The sequence below is a fragment of the Chanos chanos genome, chromosome 4, assembly GCF_902362185.1.
Source record: "Chanos chanos chromosome 4, fChaCha1.1, whole genome shotgun sequence".
Lineage (NCBI taxonomy): Eukaryota > Metazoa > Chordata > Actinopteri > Gonorynchiformes > Chanidae > Chanos > Chanos chanos.
In genome coordinates this window covers 21,412,565-21,430,991 of record NC_044498.1, presented here as the reverse complement: position 1 = coordinate 21,430,991, position 18,427 = coordinate 21,412,565, and the positions used below count along the sequence as shown (strand labels likewise).

The window sequence follows — 18,427 nt, the reverse complement described above, 5'->3', positions numbered from 1 at the left end:
CGCACACACACACCTGCCCTTCTGTTCTCCATAAAAGTCTTGACTATAACTGCTGACCCAGTGTCAGGCCCCTTTATGACCCCAAACACTCTCAGCTGGTTCCCCCTCACACACACACACACACACACACCTGCTCAACACAGCTTTTCACACTTGCTCAGCCTTTCATCTCAACCTCCAGCCCTAAAAACAGAAAGCCTGACAGAGATGCAGAGACCTGAAGGAACAGCCAGACAAGCACAAAGACAGGAATTCCTGTTCAGGTGTCACTGTGTCCTAACTCTGTGTCAAAAGACAAATAGATGTTTAACTTTCAATCTTAATGGGAAATTATATGAAATTATAAGTATTATTGTTGAATGTAGTGCTACAGTTCATGGCCTCACTTCTCTCTCTCTCTAACTGTCACATCTGATGGGATATCAGTATGCCCCCCCCCCAACACACACACACACGCTCAATCCATGCACCCTTTGGTCCCACAGGTGTAAGCAGTGCGCTCCTGGGTTACACTGTACTTTTGTGGATACATAAACTGTGGCAGGAGGCCCAGTATTCCACTGCTTTTGTTCTCTCCTCATAATTAGGGGTTGACTGGGTGCCTAGTCGGGTATGGCGGGCACGGATGGCACTTCGTGGATCGTGCTCAGATTTCAGATTTTTTTGCCCAGCGACAGTTGTCACATGACCCGCTCGGACAACAAGTGCATGGCCGGGGAGAAGCGAACACTCTTTATCATTTTCACACTTGGTTGTTTATGGCTCCAGAAGCTACATAGTGACACGACCTGGCAGATTGTTCCTTGTGAATACCCTCCTTGCCTTAAAGGTCAGGTAACAGTGCTACTGGTTCAGTTTAGCAGAAATGCAATGCATTTGTTGCCAGCTACCGTGGGAATCCATGTTTCCTGCTTTGAGCTGCTAACTGCTTAAATTGAACATTATCTTGATTTCACTGGCCAACTCCAGTCCTCGCTGCCGAGGTCATTAAGGCAGTCACCCAGGATCAAATGAACTTTCCCCCGTTGTTTCCTGGGAAAGAGGCATATGCACCTTTCAGCCAGTCAGACACTACAGTGTTTAGTTCATATGAACACCAGCAGGACCTGTAGGACTGTAAATGTGAAGATCAAAAATGTATGTATTTTTCATTCTCACAAAACACAGTAACTTAATTACTTACCTGTCAGCTAAACAGTAAAGAAGTAAGTTGTGTGGCTAGTTTAGTGTAATCTGAAAACAAGAAAATGATCATTAACACCCAACTGTTCAGTCATCGATTTTGCATTGGTAACTTGACTTATCACAGTTGTTTGGTAATTGCAACAGGCTGAAATTTGTTCCCAGTCTGTCTCTGGCTTATTGTGATAAATCCTCAGATTTCATCCATAATTTGTCAGTAAATACATGGTACCTTTACACGCCTCAGTGTTTTAGTTATATTCAAAGCACTACCAAATCCTGCACTATAACTGCCTTTTTATAAACCTCTAACAATAGTTTCTGTGTGTGTGTTGGCGGTGGGTTTTGTTTGTGTCCTCAGTTGTGAAAAAAATCGCACATCTTCCGGAGACGAGGAGCAATGTGAAAAGGAGCCGCGTGCCCTTAAGCTGGGTTATAGTCGACTGGCATTTTTCCAGCATCTGGAGAAAGTGGAAACCATGCGCTCCTACTGGGAACTCAAACACATTGAACTGGAAGGACTGGAAAAGGTAACGCAAACAGGAATACATGCATGACTGCACTAACACAGACATACCTTGAGCCCTTCCACAGAATTGTGTTACACTGTCCCAGTTCTCCGGCTCTAAGTTTTAGCACAAAGTACAAAAAGAAGTTATTTGCGTGCGTGGGTGTTGGGGTGTGAATGCCCCAGCTTGTGACTTTTTGAAATGCCACAAGAGGGAAGTACTGGGACAGTGTTACATAGATTTACTGGACTGAACCCACAGCACAACTTGGACGGCAGTGTTTTCCAGTCCTGCTCCGGGAGGCCAAAGAGTACCGCACATCTTAGATCTCTCCCGGCTCCAACACAACCGATTCAAATTATCAGCTCATTATCAGGTCCTTGATTAGCAGGAGCAGGTGTGTGAGATCAAGGAGGAGCATAAAATGTGAGGAGCCATGGGCCTCCAGGGACAGGACAGGAGAAACACTGTTCTATAGCTGTCTCTCCTCACTTACAACGGTCTTTAATCAGGCACTCATAACTGTACCCATCTGTATTCACCTGTCTGTCATTGTCCAGTGCTTCCACAAGGCCCTGATCATCTAAATTTTATGATACCAAACTGTTTTACCTTAAGTTTCCAGAAACATCTACATTGATTAAGCATGAGAAACACTTTCCTCCTTTTTCCTGACACAGGAATTTTACAATTGTCATTTTTATTTACATACAAAGGTTCCAGTTTATATGATATAACCAAGTGTTCTTACAATATGATGTTAATAATCATTGTTTCATGATTCTAAGGAAATTATGTATCTAATGCAAAGTTCAGTACATATCTTACAGCCCTTTACTTTTAATATGATAATCTCACTTTTAAAGCAGAAATTCATTCAAGCTGTAGGTACAACTGAGGTTAGGATCTGTCACAATATGACTTCTTAATAACCTTATTAATGTGCATCATTAACCTATATCCAAATATAACCTAACAAACTAGCAATGTTAGATCAAAAAACTACTGATTATTTTTCAAACTTGAAATGTAGCCCTAATTGGAAATTTGTGTGTGTGTGCGTGTGTGCGTGCGCGTGCGTGTTTGTGTGTGTGTAAGACAGCGATGATGAGTGCCAACACACACACTGAGCAGTAGAGGGTGCCAGTGTATGACAGAGAGGTGACCATCAGTGTACTAGACATTAACACATCCGCTTTCCTCAGACTGTTAAAAAAAACCCATCCAGTCGGCTCAAACCGGTTTGACTGTCACAGAATCTTCCCAAGAACTTGTCTCTGGAATCAGGAAGAACTGCACTCTCACTTATCATTGTCTTCATGCAAATCACCTCTGAAATAAAACCTCATGTCCTGAAATAAGACCTTATGTCCTTGAGCTTTAAAGTCAGAAACAATTTGTATGATAATGTTACACTTTTTTTAATAATGTTATGTTGTCCATCCTCTTTCATTCAAAACCATTATCATTATGCTTCTTTTCCAAAGACAGGTTATGCTCATCTTTAGAACTGATTGCTTGAAGCAAAATCCCAGAAAAATGTCAAAATAAGAGAAATTGTTTCTTGCATAAGTGAAGAGGTTTCTTATTAAGCAGACAATGCACTCTGACTGTGTAACAGAAACATTGTTTAAGTAAGGTACTTGCTGCAATATTCTCTTTAAAGAATGGTAGAGGGGAGAAAAGACTAGAAAGGTTGGTAATAGATGAGGCTGAAGTGGTTTGTAATGGGAATTCACTGTCGTAGGCTAGCACTTATATGGTTCCACGGACGACACCTGTCATGATCTCTGTCAGATTTGAAATGATTGATTTGATTTGACACATGACTTCAGTTCTTTTGTATGAATGTTATCACTTTTGGGTTGTGTGATTTATTGCTTTATTTTATGTCCCATCGCAAACACTGAAATGCCACACATTAACATTCAAGGATAGACAGGTGTAACTGAAGAACCAGGGCTATTTAAATCAGGATCTCTCTCTCCCTCTCTCTCTCTCTCCCTCTCTCTCAATCTCTCTCTCTCTCACTCGCTCACTCACTCTCTCTCTCTCTCTCTCTCTCTCAATCTCTCTCTCTCTCTCTCTCTCTCTCTCTCTCTCTCTCTCTCTGTCTTTCCTTCTCTTTTTTCCTTTGTTTAGCCTTTGTTTCATTTAACATTAAACAACAGAACAGTTTTAGTGTGGTGTATATTTGGTGTTTGTTTCCCTATAGTACATATAACACATTTCCAGTAAAACAAATACAGCACACTACCAGTCGTAATCACTCTGATTATATTACACCTGTATGCAGATTTAGGGGAAAGTATAGATATCGCTTTTACATATGTTGACTGTGTGCGTGTGTTTGTGTGTCTAAGTGTGTATGTTTGTGTCAAATGGAGATACTGTGGGCCCTCAGATACTGTGGGTCCTCTCTCTTTGACCATCTTCCTACAGATGTGCTGAATGCAATTTATGATATATGTATGGAACCTTGAGCAGGTTAGAGAAAGTGTGTGTGTGTGTGTGTGTGTGTGTGTGTGAGTGTATGAAATGCTGTGTCTGACGTTAAAGGATACGTTGGACTCCGTTAACATTCTTGCGTTCTCTCAGAGCCAGAGCCCCACCTGTCCACTGCTCTTCTCCCTGACTGACAGGAGCCCTTCTCCTTATTGGGAAGGGGGGAGTTGACTCCCCCTCTCCTTCCCTTGCTCCTCTCTCCCCTTCTTACGTAAGCAGTGTCTCGCTTGCAGATCTGATGTCAACAACCAAACTAGTTGAAGGAGACATAGTGAGAAAGAGAGACATCGTGTGAGAGAAAGAGATAGGGAAAGAGAGAAAGAATTAAAGTGCTCATTAAGAGGTGAAGAAGGAGAAAATCTCAGACAGGATTGCTGTGTGTGTGTGCGTGTTTTGAGTGTGTGTATGTGTGTGTGTGTTAGTGCACTTCTGGTTGTCATGGAGGACTTCTTGCGGGACAAGGATATTTGGATTGTGGGAAGTGTCTGTTTGGTTGCTTCCTTTCTAGTGGGTCGTTTATGGAATTTACTCACCCATAGGAAGAGGAGGAGAGAGAGCACAACCCTTGACATACAGGTACAAACACATTCATAAATACAAAGCATGTTTTGATTGTCAGTCCCGCAGCTGAGAGACATGCCCACTGACAGGTAGTCTCGACCGTTAAAACTCCAGCAGTCACTAATGTACCAGTTGTACTGATTCAACTGATTCGGTTCAGTTTAGTCAGTCAGACACACCAAATGCTGCTGAAAGTGGCACATTATCAAACAAGTCCCTATCCAAGAAAGTCACTTTGATATCTTAAGGCCGCTTTTGACTTTTGACTCTTAATTCTTGACTCTTGATGAATGGCATCTTTAAACCCAGAACGCTTGCCAACTTTGGTTGTCATGACAGCTTGACACACATGACACGTTGCAGTAAAAGAACACATCCAATCACATGATGTGTTTGATTGATCAGCAATTGAAACAGACACTGTGCGCTTTCAGACATTCAGTTGCTTAAAAACTTACTGTTTTTAAAGATTACTCACATGGTACATTTTGTGCCACCATGTGAATGATTCTTTTGACTGCAGGTGTAAACTGTTATTATCTAAAATGCATCCAGGGTTGGGTTCATGGGATGTGTGTGTGTGTGTGTGTGTGTGTGTGTGTGTGTGTGTGTGTGTGTGTGTGTGTGTTTGTGCGTGTGTGTGTTTGTGCGTGTGTGTGTCTATATGTGTGTGTGTTTGTGTGCCAGTCCTGCCTCATGTACAGGATACATGAGTGAATACATGTAATGCTTTAGTGCTGAATCCCAGCGTAGACTCTGTGTCCCTGGGTTCATGCCTGCCTGTCACCTTTGCCTGCTCTATTTTGAATGTCCCACTGGGGTCAGGTCACGTCTCTCAGGCACTAAGAGGACCCGTTACACTGTGTCACTCAGTCAGTTACTGAGTTACACCGCGTATCATCAGTAATTTGCTGAACTAACAAAATCAATTTGTACAACACAGACCAATAAGGACCACTCCACTGTATCGTAAGAAAGTATGTAAAATATGGATATATATAAGCAGAGCGTGTACTTAAAGACACATATCGTATGACATCACATGTCGTATTGTAGCACATTGTAATATCCTGTAATAACCAGGACTGTTAACAGACCTGCTGAAGGGCATGTCCACACACACTTAATCAACACACAGACACACAGCTTGAACTGACTGCCCATTTATGCACAGTCTTCCCAGTAAGAAAATGTCTCTCTCGTCACATTTTGTGACTGTGGAGGGAGCTCACAGCGTATGCCACAGCCTATATAAAAAAAATAATTGATGATTACATCTTATAATACCAACATGTTATCCTTTATTTTGATTTTTTTTTGTTATACATCTATATACCTTTTTGAGCATTTGCTTAAGAAGACATGTATATTATCCCAGACCGTTGACTCCTGGGTCACTCCTAAAAAGGAGAGTGCTTGGAGCATTGTTTGACAAGAATAAGAGGTTTCTATGCATTTCAGATTCATTTTGTTTGCTTTGATTAGTGATGGAAGTTTTTAGCTATTGTGTGCAAACATTTTTGTAGATCATGGCTGTGGGGTAGTCCTTCCCTGTCTTGTTCCATGAGGCCCACAGCGCCATGCAGATATTCAGATAAGTCCCTGCTCGGCAGCTAATTAGCAGGCCCTGAATCAGCTGACACAGGTGTAACAGAGCAGAGACCAAAACTATGCCAAACAGAGGACTGCAAAAACAAGGATTAGGAAACGCCGAGCTGAGTAAAACTGATCGGTTATTGATCCCTTTATGAAATTTCTGTCATTGTTCTTCTCAATTAGAGTTCTTATGCTATTAGAACTGTGTTGTTATAATTCAGGAAAGCAATGAATCATCAAACTCATTAGTCATATTAAAACTGGACACTGACCAGAAACACCTGTGGATACACTTAATCTGAGTTCCTCCCCGTCTCTGTTTGGCTTATCAGTCTTGCTGATTAATCATTCTGTGATTACTCTTAAACGATGGTATCATTCATTAATTCAGTCATTTTCACGGTTCTGTTGTAGGGGGTCTCTGAGAGACCATTTAAAGGAAATGACAATAACATAAGATAAATGTAGTGGAGTTTTATGCCAGACTTCCCCTCCTGAGTCAGAGCAATTTAGAACAACTTTCTTTCTTTCTTTCTTTCTTTCTTTCTTTCTTTCTTTCTTTCTTTCTTTCTTTCTTTCTTTCATTCTTTCTTTAGGACATAAAAAACTCATCCTTATTCACTCAGACAGAGCAGTCTCCCATCCTCTCTCTCTCTCTCTCTCTCTCTCTCTCTCTCTCTCTCTCTGTCTCTTCACAGTGATGTGTGTGTGTGTTGAAAAGCAGTGGTGGTTATAAACTCCTCATAAAATAACCATGAAAATAACCCTCTAATAAAATGTACTGGTCGTATATTCTGTTGATAGCAAATAAACTCACCACTTACACTCATCTCCCCTCAGATGACTCATTCAGCTGCAGGTGCTCTATTTATGACCAGGCCTCTATACATTTGTTCAGTCGACGTCAGTCACATTCCTGACAATTATTTTTTATCCAGCGAAGGTTGTCAGTGTGTGCTCTGCATTGTCTTTCACACGATACCAGCAATATAGAACGTCCCAGTTAGTTGTGTTCATATCTGGGGACAGGTGACGTACTGTGGTATAGTGATATAGCTTTCAGAATACCAGGGTTTCTGCTGATACATTTAAAACCTAAAATGAAGAGAGGCTCGTTGTTTATTTAATTTTAATTGAATATGTTTAATACAGATGATGGTAGAACTGTAGAGGGATTTAGTTTGTAGGTTCTTGGCAATTCTGATTCCCTGCTGTAACAAATCTTGTCTGTTGGTTTAGCACAGTGTGTGCTAATTTGAAAATTCCTGTCGGACTTCAGCTCCCGTGTCTTGGGGCACAGATGGATTTGGAGTTGGCAGGAGAGGGTAGGAGAGAGTATGTGTCAGAGGGGGGAGGATGGAAAGAGAGAGAGAGAGAGAGGATGGGAGGGGAGACAGCTCTGATCGAGTGAATATGACAGTGACTGTGTGTCAAAGCACTAGTTTTTCATGTCTCTCTCCCTGGCCATCATTGAAATTGGATAGTCCACGGTGTATTCTTGCCTAATATCCCAGTAGAGGATTTAGAGCCCTATTTAAGTCCACTCTGTGTTTGTACACAGAGACATGGCACATCCAACATTTTTGTGCCTGATGCTTGAACGATTTGGAGCCCCTTCTTTAATAAAATTCTCTTTTTCTTCATATTTATGAAGGCTTTGAGAGTTTTTTCTTTATGGTTATGAAGTTTTTGAGTTTTTCTTCTTGTTCATGAATCCGTTGAGAGTTTTTTCTTCATGTTCATGAAGCCTTTGAGCCCTGCTATGATAGACCTACTTTAAATCACTTAGTGGTTCAATAATTGGGCATAGGATTTATCATTATGAGATGGAAGTGATGTCGTATAGAGACAATTATGTCGACTGGACATATCCTTTCCATGTCTTGTGAACAAGGTCAAGATTTGAAGTTGAGATTTGATTGGTGGATTGGTGGATTGGTGGATTGAATTGAATGACTGACTGGCCAACTGACTGACTGATTGGTTGATTGATTGACTGGACTTTCCTCTTAAACAATTGCTCAGTTGCTTTGTTCTATATTTTATCGCCATATTAATATTTTCCACCATTTATTTAGTAGGTACTGTAAAATGTTCCGCTGTTCGATTAAGTGTGAATATGTTTGATTGTAGTGGAGAATGACTGCATTTCCCCGTAATGTTCAGATAAGCTCTGTGTTTGACCTGTGAGGTTGTGAAAAAAGGTAATAGAACAGAGTCGAGTGTTGGTAAAATGAAGAGAAACTGAGATTTATATCATCAGAACGTGATTTTATTTCAACCACCTAGAACCTCAAAACCCCATTAACAAATACAGGTATAGCACCTTCAAATACAACATATTTATAATATACATTTATATATTTATTCAAATTTCAATATAGTTATATTTATATTATGGTTATTTACATAATATATTATACAGCAGAGCACCTTCAGATTTATAACATATTTATATTATTATTGCAAATAGAAGGTGATTGTGTGATAGTATGTTGTACAGACATTTTGAATTCAGTGTCTGAGTCTGCACCTCATGAATACAAACGTGTCTTTGCCTTTTCTTTTTTTTTTTTTTATTTATAAAAGTATACACATTAATATGGTATTTACTTTGGTTTATATACAGAGACTGTGTGCAGCTAAATGAAAAATCACTTCCTGAATCATATTCAGTGAATCTACACTACATTTTTACTCTCAGTGATTATGTTTAACGGTGAGGCTTTGGGAGAAACCTGAAATTAATCTTTTTTTTTTTTTTTTAATCATACTCTCAACTAAACGGTACCTTACAAACACGCTAACTAGCCGTCCCAGGCAGTGTGGAAACACGCCATTTCAAATGCAGGCTCTGACTTTTTGTTTGGAGTCTTGTCTCTCTGAGGTGTGTATCCACTGCAGTTTCCATAACTCATTAACACTCCTGGAGCCACCTGTCACCCTCTGTTATGTCCTTTACATGCCTGCTGCTGAGTCATCTACGTCCCTCTGCACAACTGTCTCTCTTCACAGATCACCACTATCCAGTCCAGATGGCTAAAGCTCTGAACATTTTTCTTTTGGTCTTTCTCACTTCTTTGTTTAAAGGTGAAGATTGGTTTAAAGGGGTTAAAGTTAAAGAAACGAAGTTTTGACGGGAATTTTACCGTTTGAAGTTTCAGCAATTTTAGTCTGCCGCTTTTCATTAAAGGGCAGTCAAATCGACTTTCCAGAACTTTCTAGAATAAAGACATTTTGTAACTGGCAAATGTTAGAATGTTAAACTGTAACTGTGTAATCCAAAAAATCCAGAAATTCATTCTTGAATTACTGATCAGGTTTCAGATCACACTTAGAGAAAAAGAAAAGGGAGTTTGGCTGCGTTATTTTGAAACGTGTCAGTTAAGTGTCATTGGGGCAGGTTGGTTAAATGGCACAGGGTCTTTATACTGAAACATTCTTTCATTGTGCAGCTGTGGGTTCTGTGCGGGATGGAACTCCAGTTCAGTGACTCATAGAACCCTGACAACAGTGAGTCTATAGAACACCCACGGTAGACCAGTGTGTAATAACACAAATCATAACGTAGAGCTGATGGTCTGGTAACCAGAGTGAATGGTGCAAACAGTATCTGTCACACTTTTAGGACAACCAGGAGTAAGATCACCAGAGAGTTCCCAGGACTTTTCCTTTGACAAGTTACACACAACACCACACAAATCAGGGTTATGATGGAGAGCTGTAAGCCCTCTCTTCCCCTCTCGAGAGTGACAGGAGGGTGAATGTGTGTGTGTGTGTGTGTGGGAGGGGTCTGTGGGTGGGAGGTGTTCCCTGAATGCTGTAGGATTTTGTGGAAGATAAATTGAGTCCAGTCACAGAGGGCAAAACAGTGGAGAGAAACAGGGAGGCCAGGGGGTGTTAAGTATGTGAGGAGATTCTATTACCATAGCACTCAAATAGACACATGAATGTAAAGCCCCTGAGCATGATTATGCATGAACGATCCCACCGAAACTCCTTCTCTCTCCCCTTCCTTTCTCTTTTTCTCCCTGATTCAGAATGATAGAACCCCTGTACGACTGCCTTCCAGTGTTAAACCAAGGCTCAAACCCAAAAATATAACAATGGATAATCACAGTCTGAGGACAAACAAATGCACTCATTCTCTGTCTCTCTCTTTCTCACACGCACACACACACACACAAGCACACGCATACACACACACACACACATGCATGCGCTCGCACACACACACACACACACACACACTTGCACACACACACACACACAAACACGCACACACACACACACACACACACACATACACACAAACATGCACGCGCACACGCACACACACACACACACACAAACGCAGAATGAAAGCTACTCATGGTTTTAGGTAAAGGGTAAATGAAGCAGTCAGGATCACATTGACATATCATATCATCCAGACAGCACTGGTGTTCTGCTCCTCGGTTACAGACAGCTATGTGGGGAGATTTGAAGACACACACACGCACAGACACACACACACACACACACACACACACACACACACACACACACACACACACACACAGAGATACAGACCTGAGCCATTACATTTCGGAGGACTTGTGCTGGGTAATGGGATTTTGTGGGACAGATAGTTAAAGAGCTTTCCAGCCGCAGGCCAATTTTACAAGCTGTCATCACCTAAACAGAGACACAGAGAGGGGAAGACCTGAAACAAACTGACATGATGACATTAAAGTTTAGTGGTCAGGAGAAATTTATTCAGAGACTGTTTACTCTTTGATGTGTCATGGAAGCCTGTCGTGTCAGAGTAAAGTACTATAGTAAACACTGAAATACTTTAAATGACATTTAAATGCTCCCACTTTCTCCTTAGATTGATAACCAATTTCACTCTATTTAAAATACAAAATGGAAAAATGGAACCTGTACTATGAGTCTTGATTAAACATTGGATAATGTGGAAGTTATGTAAAAATAACTTAATAACTAAATAACCAAATAAATTTATTGCATTGTCAGTTCTCTCTGGCATTCAAACGTGTCAGTTGTTCAATGACACAGCCAAGCCATAAATGATGTAAATTCCCAAACTGGATAAAATGGCATGTCAATTGTTTCTCTGATGTTAATGTCATTTAAAGCAGCAGGATCATTCCTCTTTAATGAGGGAAACCTACTCTCCTCTGTAATGACATACCAACGACTAATCATCATATGATATAATCATGTAATGAAAAACCTGTGAGAGTGTATGGGGGTATGGATCAACGCAATGTTATTGTGAAATGCAAGTTTGTGATAAACTACACACAGTAACTTGAATAACAGATTTAGTAAAGATAGACATTTCTGATAAGTGAGAAAAGGATACTATTACAACTGAGTAAATGCAATACATTTTGACTCCAGCAAATTGTCCTCAGCAGGAATCTGGAATATCTATGCTATGTATTAATAGCTGGGTGTTGCCATGTAGTTTTATAATTACAAAATTACAACTACTTTTACAAAACACTTGCCTAAATCCTCTGTGCTGTGCTGTTTCTTTTCTATTTCATATGATGTTAGGTAGAGTAAGTCAGTTACAATAAGTTATATAAGTCAGTCATAACAATCATCACCAGTTTATTACCAATTTGGTGTTAAGAGATGTACAGCTGGCTTCAATTTCGATTCAAATGATAAGAATTAGTATTTTCATTTTTAAAGAAATACAGAGTTTGTATAGCATTTATTGATATTGGACTTCACAAAGCTACCCTAGTTCTCTCAACTCCTTCATAGCACTATGTTAGCAAGAGCAAAGAATCAGTGAGAAGGTCATGTGGTTATGAAGTTTGCATCATGCTAGTTTATTTCTTTTACTGTTCTCCAGGATCAATGGCAAGGATCAGAAACACAGTATCTAGGATCTTAAGATACCTCTAGACACAGCAAACAACTTTGGTTAGAGAGAGAGAGAGAGAGAGAGAGAGAGAGAGAGAGAGAGAGGATGTTTGTACGTGTCCTGCCATCTTGTGGTGAAGCAGTGGAGAATTCTCAGACTTAATCCAGATTTGATCCAGATAATAAATCTTACTATGAGCCCACAGGACTGCAAGTTCTGGACGTTACCCAATTCTGTCCTCCTTGATTTACCTCCTCAGATAATGATCGAGCCCATGATCAGCCAAAGTGGGTAGGTTCAGGAATGTTCAGGTGTGTTCAGGGAGGATCCTAAAGTGTGCATACCCGTGGGCCTTTAGGATCATGACTAACACAGCTTTCTCAAATGACATCCAAGGATAATATGTATTAGATCCAAAGGAGTGCACTGTGTGTGTGTGTGTGTGTGTGTGTGTATGTGTGTGTGTGTGAGAGAGAGAGAGAGAAAGAGAGAGACAGAGACAGAGACAGAGAGGGAAAGAGACACAGTGTTTCGTGTCTATGAAAAATATCTCGCTAATGCATTAGGTCAGATTGGATCACTTACCCAGTGTCCCTCTTTAAGTCCCCAAAACCCCAGTGCTCTGTTCCCCTGGAGTCCACTCTTACATAATGTTGTCCCCCTCCCTGCAGCTGTCTCTCTCTCGCTCTGTCTCTGTCTGTCTGGTCTCACAGAGCTACGCAGGCTCCTGTGTGAATGTGTGAAATACTCAGATTCTCCATATGCTGAATGTCAAGTGATCAAATTACACAGTGCAGTTATGATAAACAAGAGGTTGCTGAGCCTGATCAAGCTGCTCAGCTTGATAAACTGTATCATAAACATTGCACAGGGCTGAGTAACCGGATGAAGCCTGTCTAACTGCCATTGTTATGAGGCAGATGGTTTCAGTTGGTCCTTTGCCATTCAAATACGTAAAAGGGGTATAAAAAAAAACCTTGCCCTTGCCTTAAATTATCTATGATTTTGTTGCTTGGCATCCCTCTGTTGTTTCTATGGATATGGATCTTTTTATGATGACAATACGATTCAAAGTACTGAATAGTTATTTTGACATTAAATTCTGAATTGCGGGTAGGTGCAGAAAACTAATGCGAATAGAGTCAAATAAGAGGATGAAAATCCACAATGTCTTAATTCACTTGACACCCTCTAACATTTTTATTTTATTCCATCACTTACCAAGAAAATGAGAATTAGAGAAAAGGTGAAATCAGATTTTTTACACAGTGCCAGATACTTTCCCAAGGACTGCAGCTGAAAAACACTCACCCAGCACAATTAAATAATTGATCCTGTATAAAAGATACGATGTATTTTAATATTTTTATGTGGTTTGACCTGTTTATGAAATATGATGCTGTATTATGTCACAATTCCAGTACCATAGGGGTCTGGTTTCAGTATTGACTCAAAGCCATTCACCTGAAACCCTTATTGACTTTATTCATAAACCCCATGGGTTTTCTGCCACGTAGATGATTTTTTTTCCCTCAGCCCTTTGTGTGAACTTTAGTCTGTGTATATGATCTCCATACCGCCGTACACTCAGACACACGCAAACATTCCTGTTGGAGGAGTGACGTCTTTCACCATTGAAAAAGGCTTCCATGAATGGTCCTGCCGCAGTTAACTCTTACACAATTGTGTCCAAAAACATACGCATGCACACACTCACACACTCACACTCACATGCACACGCACACCCACACACACACACACACACACACACACACAAAGAAAACCACAGTGAAGTACTTAGTCCTGTTTCGTAGGTTGTAGTCGTCAGAGCTGTGGATATTATGCATGTTATCGAATTGCCATTCCACACAAGCCACCAAACCCCCAGACACACTCAGACCATTCACACACAAGCTATTAATTCACCGTCCTATCAGACGCAGGCTGTGGACACAAACTGCTTCATGAGAGCCAATGCTATAATAAGTTCATTGTGTCCTTCAACGTGTAATCAGCGTTCTGCTTTTGGTTCCCAGTTAAAGCTTTAAGGCTATATGGTTACACTGTGGCGTGGCACAACTAGTCTGAATCAAATTTGGAGACCACTGTTACCATCAAAGTTTAGTACAAAGTGTTCATATGGCATCTCTGCGTGTGTGTGTGTCTGTGTGTGTGTATAGATTGAGGTGTGCTGTATACGTGTAGGTATACGCTTGTGGCTTTTGAACTGACTCCTTCCAGTAATTCCAGAATCCTTCTGACTCATTGTGATATGACGCATGCTTGATTCAGACTCACAGCGACCGGTCCTCTAGACACGTTGCAGAATCAAGGTTAGAAGGTGAGCTGCAGCATAGAGTAACAAAGGCATCCAATACTTGTGACTTGTAGGAAGAAATTGAACTTGAGCTGAATGGAGCAGGAAAGACGGTTGTTTTTGGTGATCGAGTAGTTACCCAATTGCCTCAAATAATTAAATCTTTCACACCCTTCTGGCATTTTCTCACACCTGTTTCACACAATCACTGCATCACACAGGGCGGAAATGCATTCGGCTCGCCGCTATAGATAACCCCCACGTTCTGCATTCACACACACTCATTGGGGTTCAGGCGTGCTTCTACGTAGCTGATCAATGATATATTTGAATCTCTGTTTTATTCTTAGGTCAGTTTGAGAACAGTTTGTATATTTTAGGCTTTTTGTTTGTTTCTTTTCTCTGAGGATTTTATCCTTTTGGAATGACTTTGGTTTCAGTTTGCTCCTCAAACACCTGGCCTAAAGATTCACAGTTGTATCGTGTTTCATGACCCCCACTTCATCCCTCTTTGCAATGACATTTCAGCTGTGACACTTCAGGGGCTGACCAATGGGAAGGGCTGTCCACACTCTAATAAAAGGACGTGGTCTAGAGAAGAGACAGATACAAGAGAGATACAGAGGTAGAGAGAAAAGAGGGAGAGGTAGACACAGTGATGGAAAAAGACCACAGTTAACAATATCTCAACAGCGAAAAAAAAGTGAGAAAGTTTAAGAAAGAGACAATTCGGCTCATTGTAATGAAACCAAAACCAAAGGAGAACCTCGGAAGAACGAACACGGACGCTTCTCCTCATCTCTCGTCTTTTTTTCCGCATCTGTGGGTGTTTCTGGGTTTGATTTTGTTACGGTATCTTATACACTAAGTATGAGTTCCAACCTTGTATCGTCTTTGGCGAAGGTTTATGACCCTAGACCACTGCATGCTCAGAAACATGCCAGTGGGAACAATGGCGGCAAATCAGGGACCAGAAGAGGTTCGCTTACTGCCCAGGACAAATCGTCCACTGCTCTCCAGCGACAGCCTGGGGACAAACCTTCGGGCTCCCGTTCTCCGTCATCCCTCGTTGTGATTGAGCGGCGTGTCGATGCTCTCTGTGGGCAGATGGACAAACTCATCACCCTCCAAGAGACAGCTCTGAAACGTCTGGACGTCATTGGCCGAGAGAAGGGCTCGACCGCGGGCGGGCGGGGCGTAGAGGAGGTGATGAGAGACATGCGTGTTGCCATGGAGACGCTGAGCGAGAAAACAGAGCAACAGATAGGGAGGTTGGATACTCTGGAGCGATTAGTGGGTGGGCTTCAGGAGTTTGTCAGTTATATTGCAGAAACACTCAAGCACTCCAGACTGCCTGAACTGCTTAAAAGCACACACACACAGTCCAACAAGAGGGTGAGTCCCAACACACACACACACACAAATACATACACACTCCCATTTTGTCATAAATACCTACGACTTGGGGGGGCTGGCACGGTTACAGAAATGTACTTCATCTGCATCATTAATTACCTACTCTTAGAAAAAAATGCCTTTAATTCAAACTGGCAGAGAAATTAGTATTTGTGTCTGTCAGATTACATTAAAAAAATGCCCAAAATAGTATTTAACCAATGCAGATTCTACGATAATAGACGCAACTGTAGGCTAAGTTCAAGTGAATCTGAGAAGAAATCATGGTGGTCAAGAAAAGAATGGTGGTCAAAACAACATACCATAAGTTAAACAAACGCCTGTCACGCTTAAGTCTGAAACAGATCACACACACACACACACACATACACACACACTTACTTGTGATGTATTCTGAGAGTAACCTTAGAGTCACATTGGGACAGTTAATCTGCACACACAACCATCTGTCAATCAAAACTCAGGATCCTGGGGACTTATCTCCTGAGAGCTTGATGGTCAGAGCTGTGCTGAGTGTCTAATAACCATTAAAGGAAACCTTCAGTAATGTCAGCACCAGAGGTTTAGCTTGGCTGGGACTATCTGGGTCTGAAGACTCAAACTGGTGCCGTTATGAACAAACACAGGGTTTTTCATATTATAGCCTCAATTAGGTTAGAATAAATAGGTACTTTTCATGAATGAAGAGATTACATTATCTACCCACCTAAGTGCCGGTATACACACGTGAATCTGTTTTCCATTTTTGCATATGAATATTTATCTGTATGTATTGAAGTGCTGGAGTGTGGGATGTGGAGTATTTTAGCAGACTAGTTCTAAACTTTTTGAATTCATATAAGCAAATGCTTTTCATCTTTAGATCTTTGGCTTGTTGTGTGTGGCTAACTATTGGTGCCTCTTCCGTAATTGGGGTAATTATACCATGTTTGGTCTGAGACGTCCCAGACGTTTACCTCGTCCTAAACACGCGACTGAACTTCACATGTTTAGTCTTCAGTCCATTCTTTTTAGACTTCTTAACCACATCCACATCGTCATTCAGCTGGATATATTATACACTGTGGACTTTAAAGTTCTGGCGAGTTTCTGGTATTGTGTTTCATCAAAAACTTTACTCAAACAAAGTTGTCGGCAGAAACAAACCAGACAAAACCATCAGTGACAGAGCCTGTTTTTGTGAATGATGCTGAAGATCTGCACAAAAATAACATGAACTGAGAGGGGAAAAGTCTCAAAGGAACAAATATTTTGCATTTTCACCACTACTGTACTTCCTGGGTGAACCACGGGAAAATGTATAGGAGGGTGGGGGACCGGAATCTGAATACTGTATTCGGCAAAGCACAAATAGTGGGTTTTTCTGAATATTTATTTTGTACGAATAGTTTCAAAATCATTTGTTATCGTGAGGAAAAAAAACCATATCACATAACTGGTGTTCCTCGTGACCGTGAGCGTGGCGGGTATTTGTGCTGCGCCTGCTTGTGCTGACATGACAGGAAGACAGTAGGAGAGTGGAGGGGAGAGAGGGCACAGACTGAAAAAGGAGCAGCGCAGCCTGATTAAAATATAGGCGAAACGTAGTGCACTGCTACGCCACTATTTTGTTTTGATTAGGGTTTTTTTATATATATACCTTAACTGGTTTACTGGCTCGCTAGTTCACCTACACGCTGTGCTCACTGCTCAGTCGGCCTGTGTGTCACACGGATATCACACTGGAGAAGCAGAGTGCCGTGTATGCTTCACATAGGCATTTACTAGTTTGGAGTTCATTGTATTAGTTGGAGTGTGAATTAGGAAGTGAGTATCAGTTTTAAAATGATTTTCTTTTCAATCATGTTTATGGTTATGCATAAACCATATGTTTATTGCTGGGTTTGTGAAAACCATAAACCAGTATTAAATTAAAGTGTTCATAATTATTATAATAGTTTATTGAGGAACCCTTTTATGAACACTTTAATGTCCTAAAATTAGAAGTGTAATAAAAACCAAACAGGATTGTTACACCTATTTCCACTTTTATTAGAATACAAATACAAATAATTTATGCTGCCTCAACAAATACAGATATAAATACAAATACTGGGCTCTCTGCACATCCCTAATGTATACAGTAGCAATGACCCTTCAAATCATATGCATAACTGATATAGATCCACGCTTCTGTTAAACGTAGACGCTGAAACTCTGATCAGCTGGGCTTCATTCAAAGACAGACCACTCCACTTGGTGAATGTTACTGACCATAATCCATACCACAACACCACATTGCTCCCAAGGTTACTATGTTTACCAAAGATGCCTTTATCCCAATGAGGTGAAGTTTAGCATCATAGAGCTTTGGTTTTGACCAACATTGTATTGTACCCATCTGTATTCTGCCTATTTGTGTGTCTGTTGGTTTATTTATTTACCTCTGCGTCTCTATAAGACAGATGCCTATTC

General features: G+C 40.9%; 1 protein-coding gene across 1 annotated transcript in view; it reads left to right on the top strand.

Moving 5' to 3' along the window:
• Positions 1–15,427: 15,427 nt before the first annotated feature.
• mylk4b (myosin light chain kinase family, member 4b) overlaps positions 15,428–18,427 on the top strand; it is a 7,465-nt gene continuing 4,465 nt past the window's right edge. The window contains exon 1 of the mRNA XM_030772175.1: positions 15,428–15,952. Within this exon, the coding sequence (XP_030628035.1) occupies positions 15,428–15,952 (525 nt within the window). The remainder of the gene's footprint in view (positions 15,953–18,427) is intronic.